The 25,516-nt window shown below is 39.7% G+C and overlaps 1 protein-coding gene and 1 long non-coding RNA gene across 4 annotated transcripts in view; one reads left to right on the plus strand and one right to left on the minus strand.

Moving 5' to 3' along the window:
- Nucleotides 1-143: 143 nt before the first annotated feature.
- LOC137666160 (uncharacterized) lies at nt 144-24,209 on the plus strand. Of its 2 annotated transcripts, none has more exons than XR_011048611.1 (7): nt 144-267; nt 3,029-3,125; nt 6,191-6,264; nt 13,229-13,379; nt 20,151-20,387; nt 21,579-21,775; nt 22,221-24,209. It is a non-coding gene; the product is annotated as an uncharacterized lncRNA (long non-coding RNA). The 2 variants fall into 2 exon arrangements; XR_011048612.1 differs by having other exon boundaries at nt 20,160-20,387.
- The window catches only part of LRP8 (LDL receptor related protein 8), a 192,246-nt gene continuing 188,882 nt past the window's right edge, over nt 22,153-25,516 (minus strand). For both annotated transcript variants that reach the window (XM_068405864.1, XM_068405863.1), the window contains one exon: nt 22,153-24,511. In XM_068405864.1, the coding sequence (XP_068261965.1) occupies nt 24,473-24,511 (39 nt within the window). In that variant the 3' untranslated portion in view covers nt 22,153-24,472. The remainder of the gene's footprint in view (nt 24,512-25,516) is intronic.

Raw genomic sequence — 25,516 nt, forward strand, 5'->3', positions numbered from 1 at the left:
CGGCGCGAGCGAAGCGCGTCACGGCTGGCGGGCGGGGCGGAGCGTGCTCCTCACTCCGATTGGCCGGCAGCGAGACGGGGCAGCGACGGCGGCGGTGCACCGCCCCCTGGCGGGCGCCAGTGGCTGCAGCCGGGCCCGGCAGGGCGGGGCTGGGGTCCCGCTCCCCCCGGCCGCGGTGGTGGCGGCGGGAGAAGCGCCGGGCATCGGTCGAAACAGCCGGGGCGGCCCGGGCGGCGCCGAGTCCGCTGGCGACACGGAGCGGTACAGGTGTGGGGCGCCGCCTCACGCGTCCCGCCGACCGCCTTCCCCGGGGCAAAGGCTCGGGCCTTCGGCGGGTGGCTGCCCGTAGGGTGCCTGGAGCCCGGCAGCTGGCACAGAGCTGTTCGCTTGTGGTGATATTTGCGATGTTTGACAGAAAAAAGTGAGGCTGGTGCTGGATTCTCACCTCCCCTTTCCCCGCCCCGCAGCTGTGGTGGCGGTGGCTTGGGCGCCATCGCTGAAAGAGAGCAGGCCCAATCCACACGAGGGGTGATCTGTCTGTCAGGGCCCCTTGGTTCAGTCAGTGAAGGACACGCTGCCTGCTTTGGCCTAAAACTGGTGATTTTTTTTTCTAGGCAGAAAATGAAAATTATTCACTCATTACTAATACAGGCTTTCTGGCAATATTGGTACATAGTAATAAAAGAAAAACGAGGTGCAGCTAGCCTTTTATTATGAGTCTGGACATTAACATTTAGTGTTACTGCGCTAGAATTTGAAGCAGTTTTGTGCTTCCCTCCCACGAAGGTGGTAACCCACCCTGTGCCCCCTTCTCACTGGTACTGGTTTGTTGAGTTACCCTCATCTGGTGGCCTGAAGTTTGTGAGTAAATGAACTGGTGGTAATATCTGCCTATTTGCTCTTTGGAGAACTGCTGAGCGAAAGGAAATAGCCAGAGATGTGCCCTTTTGTAAAATATTCCATTCTGAAAGAAAAAATTAGAAATAAAGTATCTCTTGTGTTGATCACTAGAAGGGGCAATTTTTATTGAGGATGCTGAATGGGGGAGGACATTTTGTACTGTGGTAGTATTGAAAATAGATTTTACACTGATGAAATTGATTTCATTTAGGTGGTGCTGTGTCACGTCCCAGGTATAGGCAGTTAGTGCAGGGCTAATGAAGCTCCCTCTGCTTACTTTAGAGTTACAGCAAGGTTAAGTCTGGCAATATTGTCTGTAATGAACTGAGCGGAAATAGCTGAACTGCTTCCAGATCTAATCTGTCCATGGAAATAACATAGTCTTTGGTATGGCATTGTTTAAATAATCAAATAAACTTTTTGATCTCCGTTAATTCTGCATGGAGGAAAGCCCTAGGTGTCCACATCTGGACATCATTCTACGTAAACTGAATAAACCCCCCATTGACAGGTCAGATTTGGCTGTAGATTGTTTTTCAGGAGCCTTGTATGTTTTCTGACCTAGCTTCCTCTTCTGGCTATGTGGGAGCTCTAAGCTTTCACTAGTACAGTCAAAAGCAAAAAATGTTGGGATTGGTAGTTGATTTCTTTTAACACGAATTATTACAGTGTGAGGCAATACACTAATTTTCTGGAAAACTATGAATGTTTAGGCACTCATAAAGTAGGGTGAAATAGCTACTTTGGATATATTTTAGAACTTAATTGGATTAAAATAATGGAGCAAAGAAATTGCATCTTTGTCTCATTTAGCTTAAATTAGTATTTGCTTGGACCTAAAGGCACTATTCGCTGGGCACACACAAAATAAAGAACTACATATATGCACTTTGCCTGAATTTATGTCTAGTTTACTTCAGTATAGCTTCTTATGCTTCAGGGAATGGCGCATGTAAAGTATATTCGCATACTACACTCAGTCCTGTTTAACAAAGACTGATGTTACACTAATCCAATTAAATGACTTTCTGCAAGCCTCATGGACTCCTCTAGTTTACAGCTTCCTAACATTCAGTCTCTTTGGGTGCCATATTCCCACTAAAGCAGTTATAGTAAGAAAGACCTCAACTTCTGTGAATAAAAAAAAGTTAGTATTTAGCCTGTTCTGCGTATTTGTCCTAAGTGTATGCATAAGAAGAGGTTCAGTGTTTTGCAGGAAATGTTGGCATTTAAGGATCAAACACTTAAATGTCTTTTTATTCCATTTCTTCTTCCCACGTTTTTCCATGTAAAAAAGATTTAGTGTGGTTATATCACCTTATTCTGTTACTGCCTGTCCACTTTTTGCACTGACAGGAGGAAATTAATGCAGTTCATTGGTGTTCCGTTTATCCAGTAAGAAGGACTTTCAATGCCACTCCATGGACAGTGTGAATATTTATTTAAATAGTATTGTCCTTTTCTAGGAATATTGTCTTGAAACCGATCCCTTAATACAGTTCTAATTATTTAAAACTAAGAGTACCAGCTAGTAAAGCTGTCTGATGCAAACAGATGGGAGCTACCACTAGGAAGCCTTGCCAGACCTGGGCACCTGATGAGAAAGTTTTTCTGGGGTGAGTTCTGTCTAAATGACTGGGACAAAGTCATGCCTGTCCTGCTGGGCTTAGTAGCTTGGGCTGTTGAATCAAAGGTCCCCATATCTTTCCCATCACAATAAACCTACCTCTCTATCGTTCTGTCACTTATGGCACCTTTCTGGTAAAATTTTTGAGTTTTTCTCCAGCCCTCTCACAATTTACCTGGCTATAGATAGTATCCAAAGTGTATTCATTCAAGAAAAGTGTGTTCTTTTGGAATAAAGGGCTGTTTATAATTAAAATAGGTGGTTAAAAATTACTGATTTCTTGGCCATAGTTTCGTGGATTTAGGGAGACTCATGGTAGTAGCTATATAAAAGTGAAAAAGTGTTCATTGTTTTTTGTATCGGTCTTGAATATTCACAGTTGCATTCTGCATTCTTGGTGACACCATTTCCATTCTACAAAATATCTAAATGTTGGCCCTTGAGTAGAGGAGTCCTAGTGATACAGAGATAGCTAACCAATTTCTTTCTTAACATTTACAGGTAGTGCGAAGAAATTTAAAAAAGTAACATTCATATTTATACCAGGTTGAAGGATTTTACCCTGCTCATTATATGGACTTGGTTGTCCGATCTAAAGGTAATGCCAAGTATAAACTTTGTATGTTCTTTAAGTACTGTCTGGTTTGACTTCAAGTTCAGAGGGGTTTTTTTGAGAATGACTGTAATTGTCTAAATTGTTTTATAAACCTTTTTCAGGAATATCAGTCGTAATGCATTGTTGTTTAAATTACTGTGTTGTAAGGAAGATCAAACTGAAATATGAGTTATCCTGAGAACCTGCATTTAGATTCATCTGGGAGGTGTCAACTGCATTTGAGTTCTGTATACTAATTATTAGTGTATTAGTGTGTATTAGTTTTTTTGTCTTCTTAAAATAAATGTCATATTTGATGGCATTACAATAGTGTATTGCTACCAGAGTGCTGTTTAGGTTATCTTGACACATTTATAATCAAAAGGCAGGCTACGCTTGAATGCATTGGCTTAAGGTTGTATTTGTGAAAGACAGAAATGTGTGGATTGTAGTTCTTTTCATTCTGCTTAAAAGCATATACAAACAGTAATTGTTCTGTCTCTGAAGAAATATAAATACACATTTTTAGCATTATTATTTTAGATATAATAGAAGGACTGTAATATAACAATGTGCATATCAAATCTTGATACTGATACTGGTTTATAAGGTTTTTGTTTTTTTTTGTTGTTGTTTTAAGAAGAGGAAAATTTACATGATTTTCACTTCTGACCTATGGGAAGCAGGTATCTATGGACATTAGGAAGAATTTCTTTTCAGAAAGGGTTATTAGACATTGGAATGGGCTACCCAGGGAGGTGGTGGAGTCACCATCTCTGGAGGGGTTTAAGAAAAGACTGGACATGGCACTTAGTGCCATGGTCTAGTTGACAGGGTGGTGTCAGGGCAATGGTTGGACTCGATGATCCCAGAGGGTTCTTCCAACCTGATTGATTCTGTGACTTGGCGAAATGGGAGAAATCAGATAAACATGCTCTGAATATTTCTATTTGATTTTTTTTTTCCCCTCATGTCAGTAAAAGCTGGCAGAAAGCTCTAATAAATCAACCTACTTTGTATCCCTAATTTAACTTATTTTTATGGTTGCAAGATTTATGAATTGTGTTTTCCTGAAAACCTGCTCATGCTGTTGAAGTAGTTGTGTTTCTGCTACTTTTTTCTCTTCACTAGAAACGTTGAACACTTTGGAGAATTGCTGACAGATTTTTTTTTTTGACAGATTCCAAATAAGTCAGGTTCTTTTCTGATATTTTTCATGTCTGTAAGTTGTGAAACTATGTTCTAAACATGCAGAATTTTATGCAATCGCTTTTCCTTGTATCTACAGAGGCTTTAATTCTTATTGATTCTCTTAACAAGGAAACTATTTTCACTGACTAAATTAAGACAATATAATCTTTGGAAGTTAATAAAGTCATAAAAAGTTTCTTTAAAATGTATGTGATAGCATTTAGTGTGTTCCATGGTGTGGATCTTGGCTTTATATATAGATCTCTCTTATACCTGTGTTACTTTAGTTGCTGGGAAGATAATTATATTCTAGTTTTGAGGAATGTTAATTTGTATGCCTCTGCATTGTGTGAAAGATAATTAGTATCAAAATACAGCTGAGTCGGCAGTCTGTGGTGGCTGTTGGAGACAAACCGACTGTGGGTTTCTGTGTTAATACTAAGCTATGCATCATAATATGCTGTTTAGAAAAGACGTCCCTTTTTGTACCTTGGAATTGCGATATGGATAAGTTTTATCTACTTGGTTAAAAGTATAGCTCTGTAAGAAGTAACATCGACTGTTTTGGTGCCAAGTAAAATGACCTTATTAGTCTCTGAGGTAAGGCTTTCCCTGCTGTGCCGTGCCGCTGTTGCCAGCTAATGACCCAAAGACACTCTTTGCAATTGCACATCCTTGCTTACAAGACAATACTCGCTAAAGATGACTCAGGAAACAAAAACGTGGTGTATTGGCATCCGTATTTGAAGAAAAAAATCCTAAGTCTGTTAGGGACTCAGATGTGTAAATGAGTGTCCGAAAAGGAGAAAGATTAAAGGAAATTAATAGAAAACAGGACTGGAAGGGACTGTCAGGAGTAGCTGAGTTCACCCCCTTGTCCTCAGACAAGATCAGCGCTCTCTCATGTGAATCTTTTTGTGAATTTTAATGAAGCTTTTGGATTTTGATTGATCTTGATTCTCTGCTTTTTCTGTAGGTTGTTTTTGTGGCAAATGCGAGTTTATCACATAATTTACTTTCTCATTTGAAAAGTCAGCCCCCATATGAATGTGTTTGGTTTGGCAATGCTAGAAGTTCTGTACTAGAACGGCTGGCTGAAAGAGTAACAGGGGTGTGGTACAGATGAATCCACCTCATTATAGTTTATTTCCACAAATAATTAAATAAAAATAAATATTACTTATTTAAATTGGAGTTTCTCATGGTAGAACTGTAGCTTCAACTTACACAAAATATTATTTGCTTTTATTTAAAAAGAGATGTGTGTTAATTCTCACTTCAAAATTTTACAGAGATATTTACGAGGGCTAACGTGGGGAAGCTTGTCTCCAGTGGTTCCTTCTAAGATTCAGAAAGAATCTGGCACATCTGAACTGAAGTTAAGCTAGCCTTTGTGAATTGTCCTCTAAGTAGTTCCCCTAAAATGCTGGTGTTACCTAAGGAAGACATATCTTACGTCACTGCATGTTTCAAGCTCTTAATTTAGAAATTAGCCAAGTGCTGTATTCTATTCATGTATTTCTGTGGAAGCTGATTTTGTTTAAACAAATCTGCCAAGCTGTTCGAAGGTTCCCCAAGTGGCAGGGAGCAAAGGTATTTATTTAACCTGTAGACCATGACCTTCCTACAGGGGTGGGTTTCATCTACAAAAGGGCTGTATGTCTGTGGAAATAATCAAAGGAGTGTTGAGCATTTTACCTCTTTAATTGGGATGTCCAGGTTCTGGTCCATGTCACTTGAAAGGGCATCTTAGTTGTGTCAAGCTGCTCAAGGTGGTACTTCAGACCTGGGCTACTAACCAGTTTTTGCTCGCTTCCATGTGGCCTTGCTTTGTCTTCAATAAACATTGTGCTCATTGTTTTTTCTTTTATTTGAAGTGGTTTACCCAATCCAAGTTTTGATCATTTGACAGAGCCTTTTGTCACACCAGAATTTCACGGACTTTACAGAGGTGAGAAACCTGGGGCAGTGCATATATAATAGAAACTTAAATTGTGCCTTTAGAGACATGCTTATGGTGCTCTGAGTGGACCATGTTCTCTGTTACGCTTTGACAAGAAGCTCAGTTGAATTTTATTTCTTTCTAAGATTTTTAACTGTGTTTCTGCATACTTTTTAATTGTTTTTGCATTTCATTTTTTCTCATGTTTGTTATCTCCTCCAAACAGCTCATGTTCTTCCAGCATCTTTAATTCCAATATTTGGTTCTTTGCTTTTCCCTTATTCTATAAAGAAGGAAACTAGTCTAGTAGATCAGGAGATACAAACATAAGGCTTCATTAGCAAAAAGGTGGAGACCTCTGGCATGTCCTTTCTTCTCATGGAAAACTGCCAGGCCTTACTTGTCCCCTGCATGCATCAGATTTTCCAATCTCTACAGCCATTTGAGAACTTATGCCAAGAAAAATATATTGCTTTCCTTTCACGTGGATAATTGTACCTTTGAGCAGTCTTTGATCTGGTGGGTGCAAAGGTACCATCCATTTCTTGTGCAATCCTTATTTGTAAAACCTTTGTATAATTTTCAGGGATCTCTAACAAGAAGCAGGCAAACCCCCAAGTTTCAAGACAGCCCTTGCAGATAGACTTTATGTGCAGGTGATGTGCTGAATTCATTCAGGGTTGCCATGGCAACCTTTTTCCTCTTTATCCAGAAGAAGACTGCATTATCAGTAAACGTCTTGTTCAGGGGCCTCATAGCTATTAGAAGCAATAGATAGGCGGGCCCTGAAATTAGCAGTGTCATAGGGCCTGTTGTGCATCTTTGCTCACTAATTCTCTTTATCCTTCATCTGTAAATATACCAGTATTTCTTCTCTTCACCTTCTCTGTGCTTTTTTTGGCAAAATACTGTCCCTTCTGTACTGCATGGGGGTATATAATATCATATGCTGGGTTTTGAGCACTATTATTTTATAGCTAGGTGATACAATTCTCAGTCCTGCTGTTCTTCTGTCCACTTCCCCTGATCTCAAAGAGTTCTTGGTCATCTTTTCCAAGAGTCTGTTTTGTTGTGCGTAACTGCTCTCCTGCCCCTAGGAGCCATCAGATTGGTTCTGTTTCATGTCACTGGCAGTTTTTCAGTGATAAAAAAGAAAACAGGAGGATGGAAACCCAAACCGAGATGAAAATGATGATACTGACTGGATAGGGATAAACTAATCCCCTTCCAGAAGTGAGGGAGTTATTTCTTTGTGTGCAGATCTCATAATAAAGTGATTTGAGACTCTCTCAGAAGATTATTCTTGTTTTCCAGTCAGTCGGGATTACCGTGACTGTAAGTCTATCCCGTTAAACCATGGGTATGGTGCATAAGCAGTACCTTATTGACAATGGTTTAACAGAGTGGTGGATGGCAGCTTAATGAATTAATGTATATATTTTTATATATTTCCACATACGTAAGTGCATATGCATATGTTTTTTTTCTACGTCAAATAAAATACCTTGCTCACAGATGGCTATGGGGATTAAAAGGATTGGAAATAATAACACATTTCTGTTTTCAGTGAATAAACCTATTTTGCAGTTATCCCAGTAAGCAACATTCATCTGTTGAACATTACTTGGGCACTGCCCCCACAAGAGTAAAATTACAGGTAAAATGATGTTTAGACTATCATTATATTAATTATGTAATTATCATTAATTTACATTTTATTTTTATTTCATGCTATTTATAAAACAGTTTGTGTAGAGAATCCAATAAATGATCAAGACCTCATCTCATGGTAATACCACAGAAAAGGATAATTTCAGGAAATATATTTTGTGCTTCTCATTCTTTGAGAATAGCATACAAAATGGTATCAGTATTAGGTATAGTATCTCAGTGTTGACATAATAGATATATCATCCCATAAACATATCTCTCTTTTAATGATCTTCACTGTACAAACCATGAACTGATACTTGTGTGTTGTAGGATCCTGAGGAGACACAGGGCTGGTTTGGATGGCCGCTCATACCCCACCTTTTCATTGCTTTTGGCTTCTGGGCCCCTAGCCCAAATATCCACTCCTATTTCAGCACCAGCCTTTGTGGCTTGCGAGCCTGGGTGGTCTTTGACCCAACTTTGAGGGAGATGTTACAGATCTCTGATGGTACCTACAGAAGCTCCTGTGTTGAGGTTAGGCAAGGTGTGCATGTTTTCCCCTCTATGGTGGCACAAAACTCTGATTTTGGAAGAACAAAAGAGCTTAAATGCTTGCCCGATCACTTTGCATCCTGCAGTGGAATAAGAAAGGTCAGGCAATAACTTATCTTCAAAAAGAAGACTTCAGTAGAATGGATTTGGTTTATTTAATACTAAGGAAAAGGTCAAGTCTTTTGTTCTTTTATTCTCACATAAATTGATTTTGTAAAGTTGAAGTTGGTTTATCACCGTTTGTGTTCTATGGCTTTGTTATTTCAGTACTGGAGAAAAGGTCATCTTCTTAGTGGGTACCTGATATTCCATGGTCCATTAAAACTGCATTATTTCTGCTGAAGATGAAATGCTTTTTTTTTTTTTCTTGCATTTTTTTATCTTTTTTTTTTCCTTAAGTTCACCTGTCCCAAGTCAACCCAGCTCTCACTGGGTACTTTGTTATGCAGTCTAGTATATCAGAGGTGCCTGCATATGATTATATCCTTGTTTTATTTGGGTTAGAGAAACTGGAATGTCTTGGCTGTGCTAGCCTGATATGCCATTTAGATTCACGTTGATTTTTTTCATGTTTTGTTCACTATACAAGAGCTCAAAGAGATTCCCACTCTAGTATCGTTCCTTAGGGGAGTGAATTGCATTATCTGTCTCAAAATGAAGTGTCAGTAGAAGACAGTGAGTGAGTATTGGCATTTTTATTGTTTCATTGACCTCTAGCTTCTCAACATGAAGCTGCTCCAAGAACTGAAAGCCTTTCTAAGAACTCAATCTTATTTCCTCTTTTTTTTTTTTTTAAATAAACCCCCCCTGACTTCTAGCAGAGATCTGTCTAAGAAAATATGAGGGCATCTCAGGAGTGCCTCTCACAACCCCATGCAATGTTAGAGGCTTGAGGAGAAGTGGCTGGAAAGCTGCCTGGCGGAAAAGGACCTGGGGGCATTGGTCGACAGCCAGCTGAATATGAGCCAGCAGTGTGCCCAGGTGGCCAAAAAGGCCAACAGCATCCTGGCCTGTATCAGCAATAGCGTGGCCAGCAGGACTAGGGAAGTGATCGTCCCCCTGTACTCGGCACTGATGAGGCCACACCTCGAATACTGTGTGCAGTTTTGGGCTCCTGTCGCGGAGGAGTGTTTTAGACCTCTTAAAAAAATCACTCTCAAAGGTATTAGCAAAAGCGATTTTAATGTGAATTTCTAAAAAAAACACAAAGGAAAATCGAGACAGAATTGATTTAAAAAGTATTTACACAGAGATTGGGGATGGAAAGGGTGAGGGAGGCCCTCCCATTGAGTCACGACATTCAGAATGTACCCCCCTGCTTTGTAAACTTCTCAGAGAGGAGTCCAGGTGCGGCTGGATCCAGACTTAGTCCCAGACTTGGTCAGTGGTTTATATCTAAGGGAATTAGGTGCAGGGCTTTCAGTGGTATTGGTTCAGCATGCTGTTATGGGTCCTATACAACTTTGAGGTAGCAGCAATTTGAGATTTATTAACACAATTACGATAAATCACAAGATTAGATTATATGATTTTCTAGCAATATTTAATCAGTCAATAATCAGAGTGATTTAATTAGATTTGTTATAATCAATGAAGCGACTTAAAGATTCAACAAAGTTTTGTAGAGCAAATTGCATACACACAAACACACACACATACGCACAGATATAGAGGTTAAACCTATGATTAAGATGTTTCTTTCTTTGCAGATTATAGTATAAATTTTTGGTACCAAGTGATCTTTGAAACCTCGTGACATCCAATAGTAGTGAATTACTCACTATTCGCCGTCAGCATTTGTCAGCAGATGATCTTTAAACCCTTTTCCCTGTCAGCTTCTATCAGCAGATGATCTTTGAAAGCTACGTAAAACCTACTCTTAGGAAAAATCCACGTGAAATCTATCCTGAGAAGTGTCCCAACTCAGAGGGTGATGCTGGGTCACAGCCTGCTGTGATCCCGGAGAGCTCAAAGGGCCTCATTTAACCATCGCTTTTTATAGGATCACAAGGAGATTGACGTTGGTCAGTTCTTTTTCATTATGTTCATAGTTCTTCTGAGGTAATCTTGGCGCCTTTCAGAGTGGGCTATAATCCAGGCAGGAGGAATTTTGGGTACATTTCCTGGGCAACCTGAGTTTTAGGTATGGTTAGGGAGTGCCTAATCATCCTCACTCACTGTACTTGTAGCCAGGACAAGAAGGTACCAGATTGCCTTAACTCACTGCACCATCAGGCAAGATCGGAAAGTGCCAGATTGTCCCAGCCCACTGCACTTGGAATTAAAACAAGAACACAATGTTGGCAGGTCCTGTCATCGCAACGAGCCTGGGGGGCGTCTCCACAACCATAGCTCCCTCACTACATGACAGACATTGAGGTGCTGGAGTGAGTCCAAAGAAGGGCAATAAAGCGGGTGAAGGATTTAGAGCACAACTCTTATGGGGAGCAGCTGAGGGAACTGGGGTTGTTTAGTCTGGACAAAAGGAGGCTGAGGGGAGACCTTATTGCTCTCTACAACTACCTGAAAGGAGGTTGTAGCGAGGCGGGTGCTAGTGTCTTCTACAGGTAACAAGTGACAGGACGAGAGGAAATGGCCTCAAGTTGTGCCAGGGGAGGCTTAGATTCGATATCAGGAAAAATTTCTTCACTGAAAGGGTTATCAAGCACTGGAACTGGCTGCACAGGGAGGTGGTGGAGTCACCATTCCTGGAGGGATTTAAAAGACCTGCAGATGTGGTGCTGAGGGACATGGTCTCATGGTGGACTTAGCAGTGTTAGGTTAACGGTTGGACTTGATGATGTTAAAGGTCCTTTCCAACCTAAATGATTCTATGATTCTAAGAAAGCATCTGGGAGGAAGGAACCAGTTTGGGGCTTGCAAGGCTGGTAGTAGTTAAAACCAAAACAAAACCAAGAGAGTCAGAAACTCCAACCCAAAACCTTGCAACCCTTCCTTCTCCTCCAGCCTTCATATTTTCTCTGTATACTCATAAAATACTATCTGGAATCACAGAGGCACAATACAAAATAAAACTATATTACCATTATTTGTATAATGATACTCTGTAGGATGACACTTTAGTTCTTATGGAGAAGCTTTTGGATGTAGCATTTATATACTGTAAGAGGACCTTTTGTTACTGTTTTAGAGGCTTTTTTATTGCTTTTGACATAGAGGGGTAATACTGGCATCTATACAGGTAATGGAGACAGATAAAGACACGATGCCAGTCTTGAGCAATTTACAAACTGAATAAACATTAAATCTGTTTTCACCAGAAGGGTGGCTTTTTCTGTTCTTAATGCAAAGTGACTACAAAGTGACTACAATTCCAAGTTCTCTTTAGTTTAAATGTAGTTCAAAGTATGCAAGTTGGTGAAAAAACAGAACAGTCTAGAGGAAAAGTATTTGCATACCGGAACTGAAGCTGACAGTGTTTCTGCAGTTTTTTCTCTTTTCTTTTCTCTTTTTTATTTTCTCTTTTATCTTATCTTTCTTTTATCTTCCTTTTCTTTTTCCCCTTTCCTTTTCCTTTTCCTTTTTTCCTTTTCCTCTCCCCGCCCCCCCCGCCCTTCCAGTTTATGTACATTTCCACCTGATTTCTTCACAGGTCTGCAGAGAGGTAGGAATATCTCTCTGTAATCTGCCTTGCAGACCAAGACAGAAAATGAACTCTGTGATAAAGTAATACCAATTAAAATGTCCAGTGCAGGTTAAAATAAAGACTTCCTTTCTTTCATTTAATTCTTTTTGTTTCTCAGTAGTTATCTTTTGAGGAAGTAGGAGATGGCATAGTTTTGCAGTAGAAAGAAAATGCATACTAGGTGTTAGTGCAGCTGGCTCAATATGAAAGTAACTTATAACCCTTACGGTAACCAGAATAATCTGCTAGAACAGAAAGTGATCAAAGCCTCTGCTGGAATGGGCCATCGACCGTGGGCAGCACAGTCAATGAACAGAGATCTCCAGTGTGTAGCCGTGGAAGAAACTTATACAGAGCAGCAGTAAAGTGTTGCGTTATATTGATAGTCTTCTGCTTGTAACTCTATGAATATATTACATCCTCCCATGTAGCCTGCCCACTAACCTCTGATCCAGACTGTCTGTTGTAAGAAATTCAATAGCAATTCTGTTGTAAGATCACTAAAGAGCTTCATGAAAGGGAGAATCATTTGTTTGAAATATCTTCAGAAGCCTGCATTTCACCAGGCCTTAACAGTAGAGGTTTTGAATTTTTAATAGAAATGCTTGATTTTAATACTCTGGGGCATTTCACAATGTTTAGCCATCATGAAAGATTCCTTAAAGTGATAAAATGCATTTATACCTATTTTGACTTTATCGTGGCCACTTCTATTTCAGATTAAGTTACGAATCTTTCAAATGTGTTCTCTGCAGCTACCTCTAACACATTTTTTTTAGCATTGTTAATATATAGCAAACACATTTTACTGAGAGTTAACGTAGTCCTTGAAAATTAATTCTTTATTTAAGGCAGGTGTTATTCTTGTGCACTCTCGAGAATGCTGCAGGTAATCATATGCTGATACCTTTTATTTTCCTCTGGCATACAAAATTTCTAAGTGTCTTGTGCCAGAAAAACTAGAAGACATCCTTGTGTATCCTCTGAATTAAAAAAGTAATACCTAACTAGGTGTTTCAAGGTCATCCCCTGAACAACTTTGTGTTCTTAGAACTATTGACTTGAATGTTTGTTTCTTTTCTACGTTGATTCCCACACTAACGTCCTTTTTCATTCATGTAGTGTGGTGCTTCTAGACACTTCTGTAAGCATCCTCTCTTGGAATCTGTCAGAACTAGCATATGGAGCGCATACTGCTAAACTGGAGTACAAACTGGTGGCTGGAAAGCATGGTTTGGTCATTAGAGTGAAAGGATTCAATCAGAAGCTACCTGTAAGTACTAACAGGACATTGTCCTTAATAGAGCTCAAAAAATCGTATGTTGAACGTTATTTTCTACATTAGTCGGAAGCCTGAAACGCTTAGGTTTACATTGCAGCTTATTAATAACAGATTTTTATGTGGCTACAGAGGGTAAGGGTTTTGCATATAATAAAGAACCGTGTGCATTTATTGCCGAGTACCTCAAAAACTGTCAGGTTAGTGAGGTGAAGACTTATGATTTACAGTTTAGAAAAAGAATGAGTGTGGAGTAAAGAAGGCTAAATACAAAGCAATTGGTCTTTGACTAAGGCAGTGTTTTTTGCATGGAGTAAGAAAGAAAATCAAATTAAAATGTTTAAAAATACTGAGGTCTGATGTGAAATGTATAATGTGACTCTTCTACAAAGGAAATAGCATTTTCTTTACAGCCAGCTCATCATTGACCATTTGTCTGACTTCAGTTTTATTCCAGCAGTCTTTGAGGTGATTAAAGAGGAACTAAAAAAGACTTACTTCAATATGCTCATCACATCAGAGGTGTTAGCCAAATGAGTGTCAGTAGGGAAAGGCTTAATTTTAGGGTAGTGGTAGAAAATAAAGCAATCATCTTTGTTCTTCCTGTGTTGTCATAGTAGCGTAAAGTAGTGGCTTGAGGAGCTGCCTGTCTTTTTATCAGAAATTACCATGCAGTTCTTTGCATGGTCTTGTTGAATACAGTGAATGCCAGCACAGTAATTACATGTGAGCACAATTTTCAAACTGCCAAATATTTTTGCTTTATACTAAGTACTAGTACTAATGATTGGGTGCCAAAGGCTGACGTGCATTCACACATAAAAAGTTATCCTGTGTATTTTTTTCTTGTTCCTTGCATTTCTTCCGTCAGCATCACCTGTGTGTATGCACTTGGAGGCTAAAATTCCTTGTTAGAGGGTTATCAAATCTTCTGAATAAGTGTCAGCTGGGGTCATTCCCCTCCCAGAGTTCCAGCCCGCCCAGGTGCCCTTTGCTGCTTTCTAATTGCCATTGTTCTCAGATCACTCACATTTCATGCTTTTTCCTTACCAGTTCCTCTCATCCTCTCTGGAAGCAAACTTTATTTATACTTTGATTATCATTTAGACAGTTTTTATTTCCTTTCTTTCTAAAAATTTTGGTAGAGGAGATACTTGAGGCCTGCTGCTGCAGAGGTGGGGGTAAGTAGACAAAACTGACATAGCTTGATTCGGAAAGGATAGCTTATTGGGGTCAGAGCTTCTCAGTAGCTTCTTCAGTAGATCTAGGGAAACCACGTTGCTAAGTTTCTCTCAGAAAGGTGGTAGCTAGTACTTTATGAATAAATCTGGCATCTTATTGGATATTCATGGGATCTGATGACATAAGTACTGTGATAGCACTGTGCGTTGATTTTTCTCAAAGGAGAAAATGTTAATCAAAATAGTATATGGCTGTAGGCTCCTGATCTGCAGGAGCAGCTAGAGGTTATTCCTCTTTGGCCTTGTTCTTGTTATGAAGGTAGAGTGTGCTCTAAAAGGGAGATATTAAATCAAAGCTCAGTGTATTCTGTAGCCTTCATAGTACTAATAGCTATTGATGGTACAAATTATGTGGTCTTCATTAAGATTTTGCCTCAAATCAACTCACTGATATTAAAAGGCTTCTGTATATCTGCAGATTAGAAGGCGCTGCTCCAGGATTTAGGATTAAACTGAGCCTTTTGTAGCCTGCCTGTGCAGGTACACAAACAGTGCACAGGCCCCCCTTTTGTTTTGGTTATGATGTGAGGGGGTGTTTGACGCTTTGCTGTCTGTGCTCCCTTCAGAAAGCTCCACTTCGCTCCTCTGGCCCATCCCTGCCCTGTTCAGTTCCAGGTGGTGGATTTGCCAAACATGCATCTGCTCTGTAAGGTGAAAACTCTTAACAGATGCCAGCTCTGAGGTGATGGTGTATTATCAGGTCGGGTACTAGAGATTTGCATGTAGTTGTTCGTATACATGTAGAAGTTTGCTGTGTGGTCACAATTTAAAGCACAATGAATGCAGAACCAGTCTGCATAGTCACCATGCAGGGAAAGCGAACGGAATGATAGTGATTTTGTAAGCACAGTTCCTGTGCACAAGACTTAGTAAAATCTTTGATGAAATTACAGCTTATGTTATTTTGTGCATGATTATTTTGGATATGTATTTTTGCTTTTCCATATGCCAGCCACTGCAGTCTTGGTTTCATCACCTCATCTTTCTTCCCAGTTGATGCTTTCTTTCCCCTTAAGTTAGTACAAGATAGTCTTCCCACCCATGCAGTGGATCCCAGATGAAACCATTTGCTTTCTGATTTGAAGGCACAGTGGGAAACCAGAAATTGTCAGCTTGTTGTTTTGAATGGTAACTTACTGAGCATTTAATGCCGAAGTCCATTCAGGCTGGATTTGTTTGTTTGAGGCTGCAGTGAGGAGTTTAAGAGAATGTGTTCTTATGGGGTTGCTTTGGTAAGTTTTGGCCATTCCCTAACAAACCTTGAGTGCTTATTAGTGTGTGTATAGGCTGTGTTTGCATACTATGCAATGCTTGGTGCTTGGAAAAATAATGGTTAATATTAAGATAGGTCATAACTCTGATGACACGTACACTTGTTACAGCCTACTAACACTTTTTTGGTGTAAGTACCTGGGACTGTCCTGGTATGGTACTTCAAACAATGCATTGTTTCACTTAAGCATTAATAAATAAACATTTTTATTCTAAAATATAAGTGCTTATGAAGGAAAATCTCCTGTCTTATCCAGTTGCAGAGACATAGATTTACCTGTGTTCATTTCTTCCAAAATCAGTGAGGACGGGGGAATCTGAGGGGCAGTTTAGTGGGTTTCCTTGATTTGACCAGGCTTGTCTGCAGGGTCTGAAACAGCATGGGTATGGTCAAACACCTGCCGCTGTGCGCAGGGGTATGTTTTGGCTAAATTCAAGCTGTATTTCAGATGCACATGGAGGAGCCTTGTTTCAATTTCCTGCAAACCAAGGAAACACTTGGGTAAGCTCGCTGTGGGGAGGTGTAGCTCCTGTTCAGCTGTTTTTTCCTGAACAATTAGTCCCATATACCTTGTTGCTATGGGAATCCATAACTGTACCGAATTCCTGGAATAGTGTAGCTGAGAGTCCTGAGTAATGTACTACAAACAAATACAGCATCATCGCTAGATGCTTCTGTCACAGCTTCTCAATTTATGTAGGTCTACTGATGGGCCCATGTCTTAGGCTGCATATAAACCAGGCTTGGGGCATACCCCTATCCGTGTATATGTGTAGTACGTAGAGTCTGAATCTAGGCCAGTGATCATACTTTGAATATCATATCTTCTCTAATTTAATTATTTTGGTGCCTTATATATTGAAGTTATAGGAGCTTCTGTAAACTGGTAACATGACTGAAGAAAAACCCCAAATGTTCTGTATTTGGTGGTTGTCCATTTCAGTTGTAATGTGTAAGACATCACTGTTTGTAGTTATCTCCTGGGCAAAGAGTGATAGCTAAGGCAAAGGAACAACCTTAACTGTCATTTGGGATTGTGTGCCAAAGCCCCATGTTTTTGTCTCAGTCTGCAAGAGACAACGTAGGTATTCATGATCAGAGTCCCTGTTGATAGTTCTGAAAGGGTAGTTCTTAAATCACCAAAATAAAATAAAAAAATGAAGAAACAAAGGGAGATGTAGTTTGGAGAGTTCATGCCTCACCACACTGGGATTGAGCTCACATCTACTTAACCCCAAAAGGCAAAAGGATTTGAAATTTGACCTTTCCTGCAAAAAGACCAGTGCTCATAAATGTCAGTCTGTCGAGGCATCTCAGACGGTTGAGAGAACAAACTTCCTCTCAGAATGAACTTACTCAGCTAGCTGAACTATTTAAAATCTCTTGTTGTTACAATGCTTGTATTTATGGTACAATGATACAGATCTTGGAAGCTCATATTTATCTGTCAGTTTTGGAAATGAAAATAATTTTACACAGTTGTTTGTTTAAAATCTCTGCTGTGTATACTCAACCATGTTTTGTAATGTTGGGATTGCACAGACTGTGTCTGTCTTTTTTTATTCCTTTTAGTAAATAGATGTTCTTTTTTTCTCAAGTCCATTGCCCTTAAAATTTTGCTGTTCCCCTTTGTTAAGATTCTAATATTGATGATAAAAAGGCCTCTGTGAACAACAAAACCTCCTAAAATATCTATTTTGAAATTAACAATATTGATTTTTTTTTAAAAAAATTGTTTAAGCCTGAGCAACTCTGTGTGTGTCTTTTTGGGTGATGATGCTTCTGTTTTGCAGACTGCTACTATTCCTTAAATGAGTTTTGCAGTTTCACAGGACTGTCTTAAAGAGCGGAAGTTAAATGTCCCAGCTGGGGTATCTTTCTCAGTCAGCTCATGTTATGATTAACTATACTATGTGATTAAAGCAACTCTACTAAATGTTGCCTTTTCAACAAGGGATATTGGGTATTTATTGGAGAAAAGTGCTCCAAAAGAGCCACAGAAGGCAACTGAGAGGAACAGAAAGGCAGGCACAGGCGTAGAAGTGCTGCTGCAACCTTAATAGCAGCCTGGATGGAGATAAAGGCTTTTGGTCAGGTGTTGCCTGAGAGAGGTAAACTGCAAAAGTTTTCCTTCTTCTGTAAATATTAAGGAGGAAAGGTGTGTAATTGTCTGGTGTGGCTCCGCATGGACCCAGAGCTGCCTTCGAGGTCCATGAACTGCTTTGTTCATATGGACAGTAAGTCTGTTAAGCTTCAGTTACTGTATTTTCTAAAAAAATTTCCATGTTCTCTGGTAAATCAGGCAATGATTAAAAAAGAAAGAAAAGCAAATATGAGAAAGTACTCATCTGGTCATCAGGACTCTCTTACTCGATCAGACTAATTCCATTTACCCCATCTCCTGTCTGATAGTAGCTAGTAATGGATACTTAGAAAAATATGTGTGCCCTAGTGCTTTTTCTGCACCACTCATGATTTTATATACAGGTACTGTACATCCGCTCAGTTGTGTCTGTCTGAGTTGAAGCTTTGGAAAATGTAAAATCTTCCTCGGTTATCCTCGTTGACCTCCGCAGTGTCTTTTCTAGCTGCATTAGACCTTTTTTAAGATTGGAAGATCCAGGTTGTATGCAAAATTAAAAATGCACATTCACCAAGAGTTTCCTCTACAGCAACAGACTCTGTCAACCTCGTCTGCTCTTTCGCAGGCTTCCAGCCTCTGATGCGTTTGGAACAGTTTTTATTATTAAGAAGTTCTTCATGACTTTTATTGCTGCTGATGCCTTTAGTGTCAAAGTTGTATGAAGTCAGTTTATGAGGTCAGGCTTTTAAATGTGGCATGCACTTCAGATATTGCTAATAGTAATTTAATGTAAATTTCCAGTAATTTTGTGTCAGTTTTTCATTATTACAGGAAGTCTAAAAGTCAACTTAGCCTTTGTAAGAAAATTCCTGTCCTCAAAACTTAGACCTAAACATTGCTTTCCAAGGACTGTTTATCTTCTAAGCATTATTGCAAGGTGTTCTCTTTGCTTAGATCTTATTTAGGTCTGTGCCTCATTAGCAAAAGACGTAGATTCAGGGATTTTTCTTGAACATTTGGTCATAAGGCTTTCCATTATCCTTTATGTGTAATGGCTTGAATTAAATGAATGCATGTGCTATCAGCTAAGTCCCAGTGGAGGACTATATGCATGAAAACAACACTACAGTTGGAACTAATTAATTCCTTGCTTGGCAGGCTCAGCAGATAAAATCCTGAATAGGGTAATGTGAAATGTCTTTGCTACTTGGCCTCAGTTGTACCTGGCCAAGAGCTGTAGTTATAACCTCTACTCTTCCACCTGACTGTAGCCTCTGGGCAAGGACTGAAGAACTGAACTGAGGTGAAGACCAAAAAAGGTCAGTTCAGCTTTCCCTTTGCTGCACTCCTGTGTAAGCCATCCATGTAACGCGGCTGGGGCCTGCCGAAATATCAGGGAGATTTGCTTGTTACACTATCATAACTTTTAGCTCCCTGTTACGATGGCTGCCTTGTGACTGACAGGATTACAATGGTTTCCTTAATAGGGTGGAGAACTTAGCAGGCAGCTGCAGCTAATCCCTTAATAAAATGTTCTCCCACTGAGGTAGACAGTGATATTTGAATGCTGCAAAGAATTTGAAAAAAAATTAAGTTTTTAAATCGTTAGTGCTCATTCTGCTTGTTGATGCATAGTTACAGATACAAGTTAGTGTTACTAGCCTCCTGTAAGAGCTATGAACAGCGCCTTAACCAGCGCTTGTTGGTTTCTTCTGGTGGGTGCTACCATTGTTGGTATGAAAAAAAAAATCTAAATTCAGTGCCCTGAGGCAGATGGCCTCGCTTCTGGGGATGCTGTTGTGAGGTCATCTTTTGTGAAGCTAATCGTTTGTGTTACACTGCCTGCTGCTGTGATAGCAAAAGGCACACATTCATCTTTAGCTGTGTAACAGTTTATTCTGTGTGATTTGCATCTTGGGCTGGGGAGCCTGTGCTCATAGCCATGCAAGTAAAATGAGGGAGTGGGAGCTCAGCTCATTTTCTGCTGATCAAGGTGCAATGAGCTTGGTAAGTGATTTGCCAGGCACATTTCATGTAGCTGAGAATAGCCAGTTCGGTCCCTGTCACTACCCTGAAGAAAGTCAACACCACCCCCCCCCCTCCCCCCGCCCTTTTATGTATCCCCCATGTAAAGTCGCTGACTCTGTTGCTGTTGTTTTCCCTTTGAGTCATTCCAGTGTTGAGACTGCGCATTTAGGAGACAACTGAAGTCGGCACCGAGCTCCTGCACTGAAGCAGTGAAAAAGCTTGCAAGAGTCCATGGCTGTAGTGCCCTCCTTGAAGACAAGGATGTAAATTAGGAAGATGGATTTGAAACTGTTTCACAAAGTTGAAGGATGAGTTTGATGGAGAGAAAACTCAGCATGAGGAAGTGATGCGTACGTACTCCTGCAGAAGGCAGAAAGGTACCTGTGTTACACACCTTATATAAACACTAAAGGCATTTATATGAGTATGTGTAGCTGTACATCTTAACGCAAGTAGTCAGCACAGTATCAGTATGGATTAGCTCATACTGCACAGTTACTGTGTGTAAAAAGTGAAACAAAAAAAGATTTATTGCTAATACAGCATAGAGTCAAAAAAGAGGGGGGGGGGGGGAGGGAGAAAGTTGTTTCGGCAGGCATACCTCATACCTCAATGCCCCAGGTGGGTCTGGGACGCCCTTATGAGGCTCTTTCGCTTCTTTTTATTTGCACTTTCCTCTCTGTTTAGACCTGGAGAGGGTTGGGTTTTGATTTTTTTTTTGAGTCAGTTTTTCTATTTGCTACCATATTACTCTGCTAAAATAATTAACTAAAATGGAGAAATATTTTAAAGTAAGAAAAACCTAGTTTCAGTTAAATAGAAAACTAACCCACCAATATTTACCAGTACGTAAGTCCATATTAGTTTGGCAGTAACTTTTCGTGTCTGAAAAGTGTTAGCTGCTTCACAGCGTTCCTTTAGGGAGGACAAATGAGTAAGTTACTTCCAAAGGCTTTATAACAGCACGTGCCAGTGAAAGGCACTGACTGCTAATGCTGCTTTGAGTATATCCTGCAAATTACCTGGGGTAGGAAAGAGAACGGTCATTTGATGCAGTTTGGTTGTCTTGGTTTTCAAGAGGTGCGTATCAATGGATACTGGTATTTATGGCTACTTCATTCCCCTGGCTGATAACTTAAAATTCAAGTTATGCAGTAGATTTCCCACAAAAACAGACCAAAGGGGTCATTCAGCAATACCTAAAAGGAGAAAAGACTTTTAAGCATTTGACTGCCTGCTCAAGCTGTTCTCTGCAGAGGGAAATGCCATACCTAAGTTTGTGCAGGACCCAAACTGCCCATCCATTTCAGAAGATGCCTCCAGTTTCTTATCTACGATTTCATTTTTCACAAGAGAAGGGGAAGAGAGAGCAAGTGAACTATAGATTTAGTTCTGACTCACTTGTGTCTCCAACTACAGCTATCATTGTACGTCTAGCACAGCAGATCTCATTCTGACTTTATTTCCATAGAAGAGATTGTTCATATGTGGTTTTTTAAAAAAAGAAAAAAAATTAAGACTGCCTGTTGTGACCCAAGAATAGCAGCATTTCTCTTTTTTTTTTCCAGGATGGCCAAAGAGTGCGTATTTGGCTGTACCAAGTCTTTCAGCTTCAGTAGATATGCTTTACCAAAAGCTGTACAAAGAAATTGAGTAGTTTGCAACCAGCCCTTGAACAGTCTAACACGTAAGAGGTCGAATTGAAAACCACCCCAGTTCTCTTGTATGCACCATTCACCTCTGAGACAGCCCCTTCTCACAATGGGTAAGGACTGGTGTACTTGTACCACGGGAAGTTTTACTCACTTGTTTTAGTTACATCACGAATATAATTGTTCAGCTCAAGGCAGTAATGAACCCGGTACTGTGTTCCATGTGATTTGAAGATGACCAAAACCAAAGTGGCAGAGAAAGGTAATTCACAACGAAATGGTCTGTTCATTTACATGTAGAATGTGAACTGTTCTCAGGATTGCTATTGCGGAGCTGCAGCTACAGAGTGAAACTGTGCAGAGAACAGCTGAATTATACAATAGCCTTCCCAAGTCCCACTTTGGGTTTGGACAATTAAGAGTTAAGGAAAACTCAGACCAAAATCCCAGTCCCAGGGCAGCATTTTAAGCACCATAAAGTAATTAGCTCAGATAAAAAAATTTAATCTTTCTATAGAAACAGTGCACTGTTTATAAACGTGTTCATTTGGTTCTCAGGAGTGCGCAAGGATGTAAGTACAGCGAGTGTAACACCGAGCAGATCCCTCCCCGTCCTTCTCTCTGTAACATAAAAACTGAAACACAAAAGGCACCAAGCAAGAACTGACTCTAACAGAACTTCAATATGACAAGACAGAGGTCAGAAATTATTACAATGTTAAATATCATCCTAACAATCTGAACCATTATTTAAAATAATTAATTTCTTAAAAAACAAATTTGGTGTTTGACTTTTCAGTAGTTACAAATCTGTAAAGGTTGAAATCAACACTGCACATGGAGTTCATTTACAGTGGTTTGAAAAAACCTGCAGCCTTTTATACATGGTTTATACGGGTTGGTTTGTGTGTCTGTGTTCTTAAAAAAGTATCAAAACTGTAGAACTTTCAAATATATTTACATTCGTCTGTTAGTTACAGTGTTACCACATACAGCCTTTTCTGTTCTCTTCTTCATGTACACAGTGCATGGATTCATAGAAACAGAGCTTCGTACCTTAAAACAATAATGGGATATCTCAATCATTTTTTCACTGCCTTAAAATCTAAAATCTGAATAGAAGGATGCTGGATTATTTATGTATTGTCTATGCCATGGAGTATTTGGAGACTATGTGTTATGTCTGTAATGCGTACTAGGTCTTTAGACACTTTCTTCCTTTTCTTAGACAAGAATCAACTTCCAGCTCACATGATTCTCTGAATTCATTCTAAAAGAAAGAAAAACAAAAGGAAAAAAGACCCCAAACCTATTGAGGCTCGGTTTCTTCTACTCACTTGAATACAGAAGCCTGGACTGACGTAAGAGCACTAGGAAGCTTTCTCTGGGTTTTGGTACAGTTCAGGGAGGTGCTAGGCCATGACGCAGCAGTAGTTAAGGGTATTCACTTCTCCTAGAATTCCCTGGGAATCTTACAGAAGGAGATGAGAAAAAACTTTCTTCTGCAAGGTGCAGGATGACCCAGCCAAGGATATCGATAAGGCTGTGAATCTTTAACCTCCTTGCCCAGCGCTCCGTGGTAGGGGACGTTTGCCATGGAGCAGGCTGTTCCCTTGGCAGTAATTGCTGCGCTTCAAAGAATTCTGCATAGGGTGAATTAAGACACTGCCCCATAGCATCTCCTAAATTTGGAGTCTTAATCAGTATGAGTAGGGGAAAAGAGCAAGGAGGGAAGCAATTAACTTTTGTTATTGTGGGTTTTTTTCCCTGATGAGCCTGGTGAGAGCACTCACTTTGGGTGTATGGAAATATATGGCTAAATCTTTGTTTCTACTACTTCTAAGCTAATTTGAGAGATGCAGGATTCCCAGTGGGGAAAAGCATTTAGATTTACATTTAGAAACAAACAAAGCTAAATCAAATTTGTACCAAGCTGTAAAAAGCAACAGTACAAAACAAAAAACCCTTGGGCGCTGTAGGAGATTGTCCTGACTGAAATGCTGTAAGAACAGCTCTCCAGTTAAAAGCCCTGCAGATGGACCTTTCTGGATAGACTGAGGAATGTGAGAGCAACCCCGACGAGCCAGTCTGGAAAGGGGAGCTCTGTGTGGTACGGGAGTGCTTCACGTGTCAGCTACCCTACAGTACAGCTCTGTCTTACTTAATGTCTTTAGATTTCAAAGCAAACTTCTCAAACATCGTGTAAAAATTCAATTATTCCTAATTTTCATAAACATAGGCTAGTAGTTTTAAAAATATGTATATATTTGTATATATATGTATATATTTATATGCCTGTATATCTATCTAGCGTAGATAGATATATACACAGATAATCTATGCACAGCAAGCCAAACATACAAAAAATAAATACTCTCACCCCTCTACTATATTTACAGAACAGATCTTATAATCCAGATTTTGTTAATAAATATTTCTAAACTGCCTGTACAGATTTGTTTTACTTATGTTGATGGATAGCCACAAAGCATATTCAACATATTTACAAAGTGTCTATAAATATAATCTTATAATAGAGCAATAGCTACTGAACCTTCAGCCTGGCTGGTTATGTACATTGAGTTAGTAGCTCAGCTGTCGCTTATTCACTATCACACATGGGTAGTGCAACAAGTTAAAATGTGTATAAAAGATTATACATACAAAACTCTCACATCCTTTGGATGTTTGCAGTTCATTATAACTTTGTGGTTACCCTTCTGCAACATAAATAACGATTAAAAAGAAGACGCAGGGTCTGAGATCCAGAGCAAATTTGTTCAGTGTTGTTTGGAGCAGCAACTTCATCCTCACGGCAACCCGTCATCTTCTAAGCTTAACGCTACACGCTGTGAAGGAAGAAAAACACGCTTGAGGAGAAGGTTTGTGACTTGTGAATTCTGATGCATTAAAGCCAAATTCTGATGTTGTTGCTAACTTGTATTTCCTGTTAAAAATGTCACTGTTGTCCCTACTGTAATGGTGACAGAAATCTGTTTTTGATTCGATTCTTTTCCCCAAATGGGGTCACTCACTCAAGTGTTACTACAGAGGTGTTTGAAAGTTTACTTCACTTGTGTATTACATGGATAAAGTTCCTTGTAAGGGATGACACCTTCTTCTAGTGTGATCTTTAGCAAGATCTTTAGATAATATAGGGCATTACCTATGTGCCTGCCTGCCTATAGAGGCTATAGTGCCTTCACTCACTACTTACAGATCTTTATGCTGTCTTCTAAAAATACAAAGCAATTATATCTTGCCAGGGCTGCTTCTTGGAAGGAGGCTCCTTTACAGACAAACTGCCGTGCAGAACAGGTTCTCTTTCTTCTGCATACCCAGGACTTGCTAACAAAAGGAGTGTTTGCTTTTTGTAAAGCTTAATCTTGCCAAGGCAAATTTCCTTAACTTCTTACAGAACCTCATTCACTCCTCCCTGTGAGGAATCTGACTCTGCTTTACACTGTTTTACAAAAAATATTCTCCCTGGTTTGTAAAGAAACTCAAGTTATCCTTAAGATTGTTCAGACGCTTGGTAACAGTCTAAGCACAGCAACATGGACTCCAGTAGAGGGTAAGTACTCAGCTGTCACATACTGAGCTCATGAGATAGCTAACTGTACACTTGCCAGCTTACTGGGTGTATTCATTAGGACAATAATTCATTTGAACAGACTATTATATAGACCACTATATTCCAAGACAACTGCAGGAGCTGCCTAGCAGTTTAGGCTTCTGCCTATTCAATCATTATTAACAAAGGTCTGATTTTTATCATTATATGGCAAATAATCAACACTGTAATCAGCTAAATTATCTAATTTAGATAATTCTGTATCTAAACTCTCAACATA

This window comes from Nyctibius grandis, chromosome 8 (genome assembly GCF_013368605.1).
Source record: "Nyctibius grandis isolate bNycGra1 chromosome 8, bNycGra1.pri, whole genome shotgun sequence".
NCBI classification, from domain to species: Eukaryota; Metazoa; Chordata; class Aves; order Nyctibiiformes; family Nyctibiidae; genus Nyctibius; species Nyctibius grandis.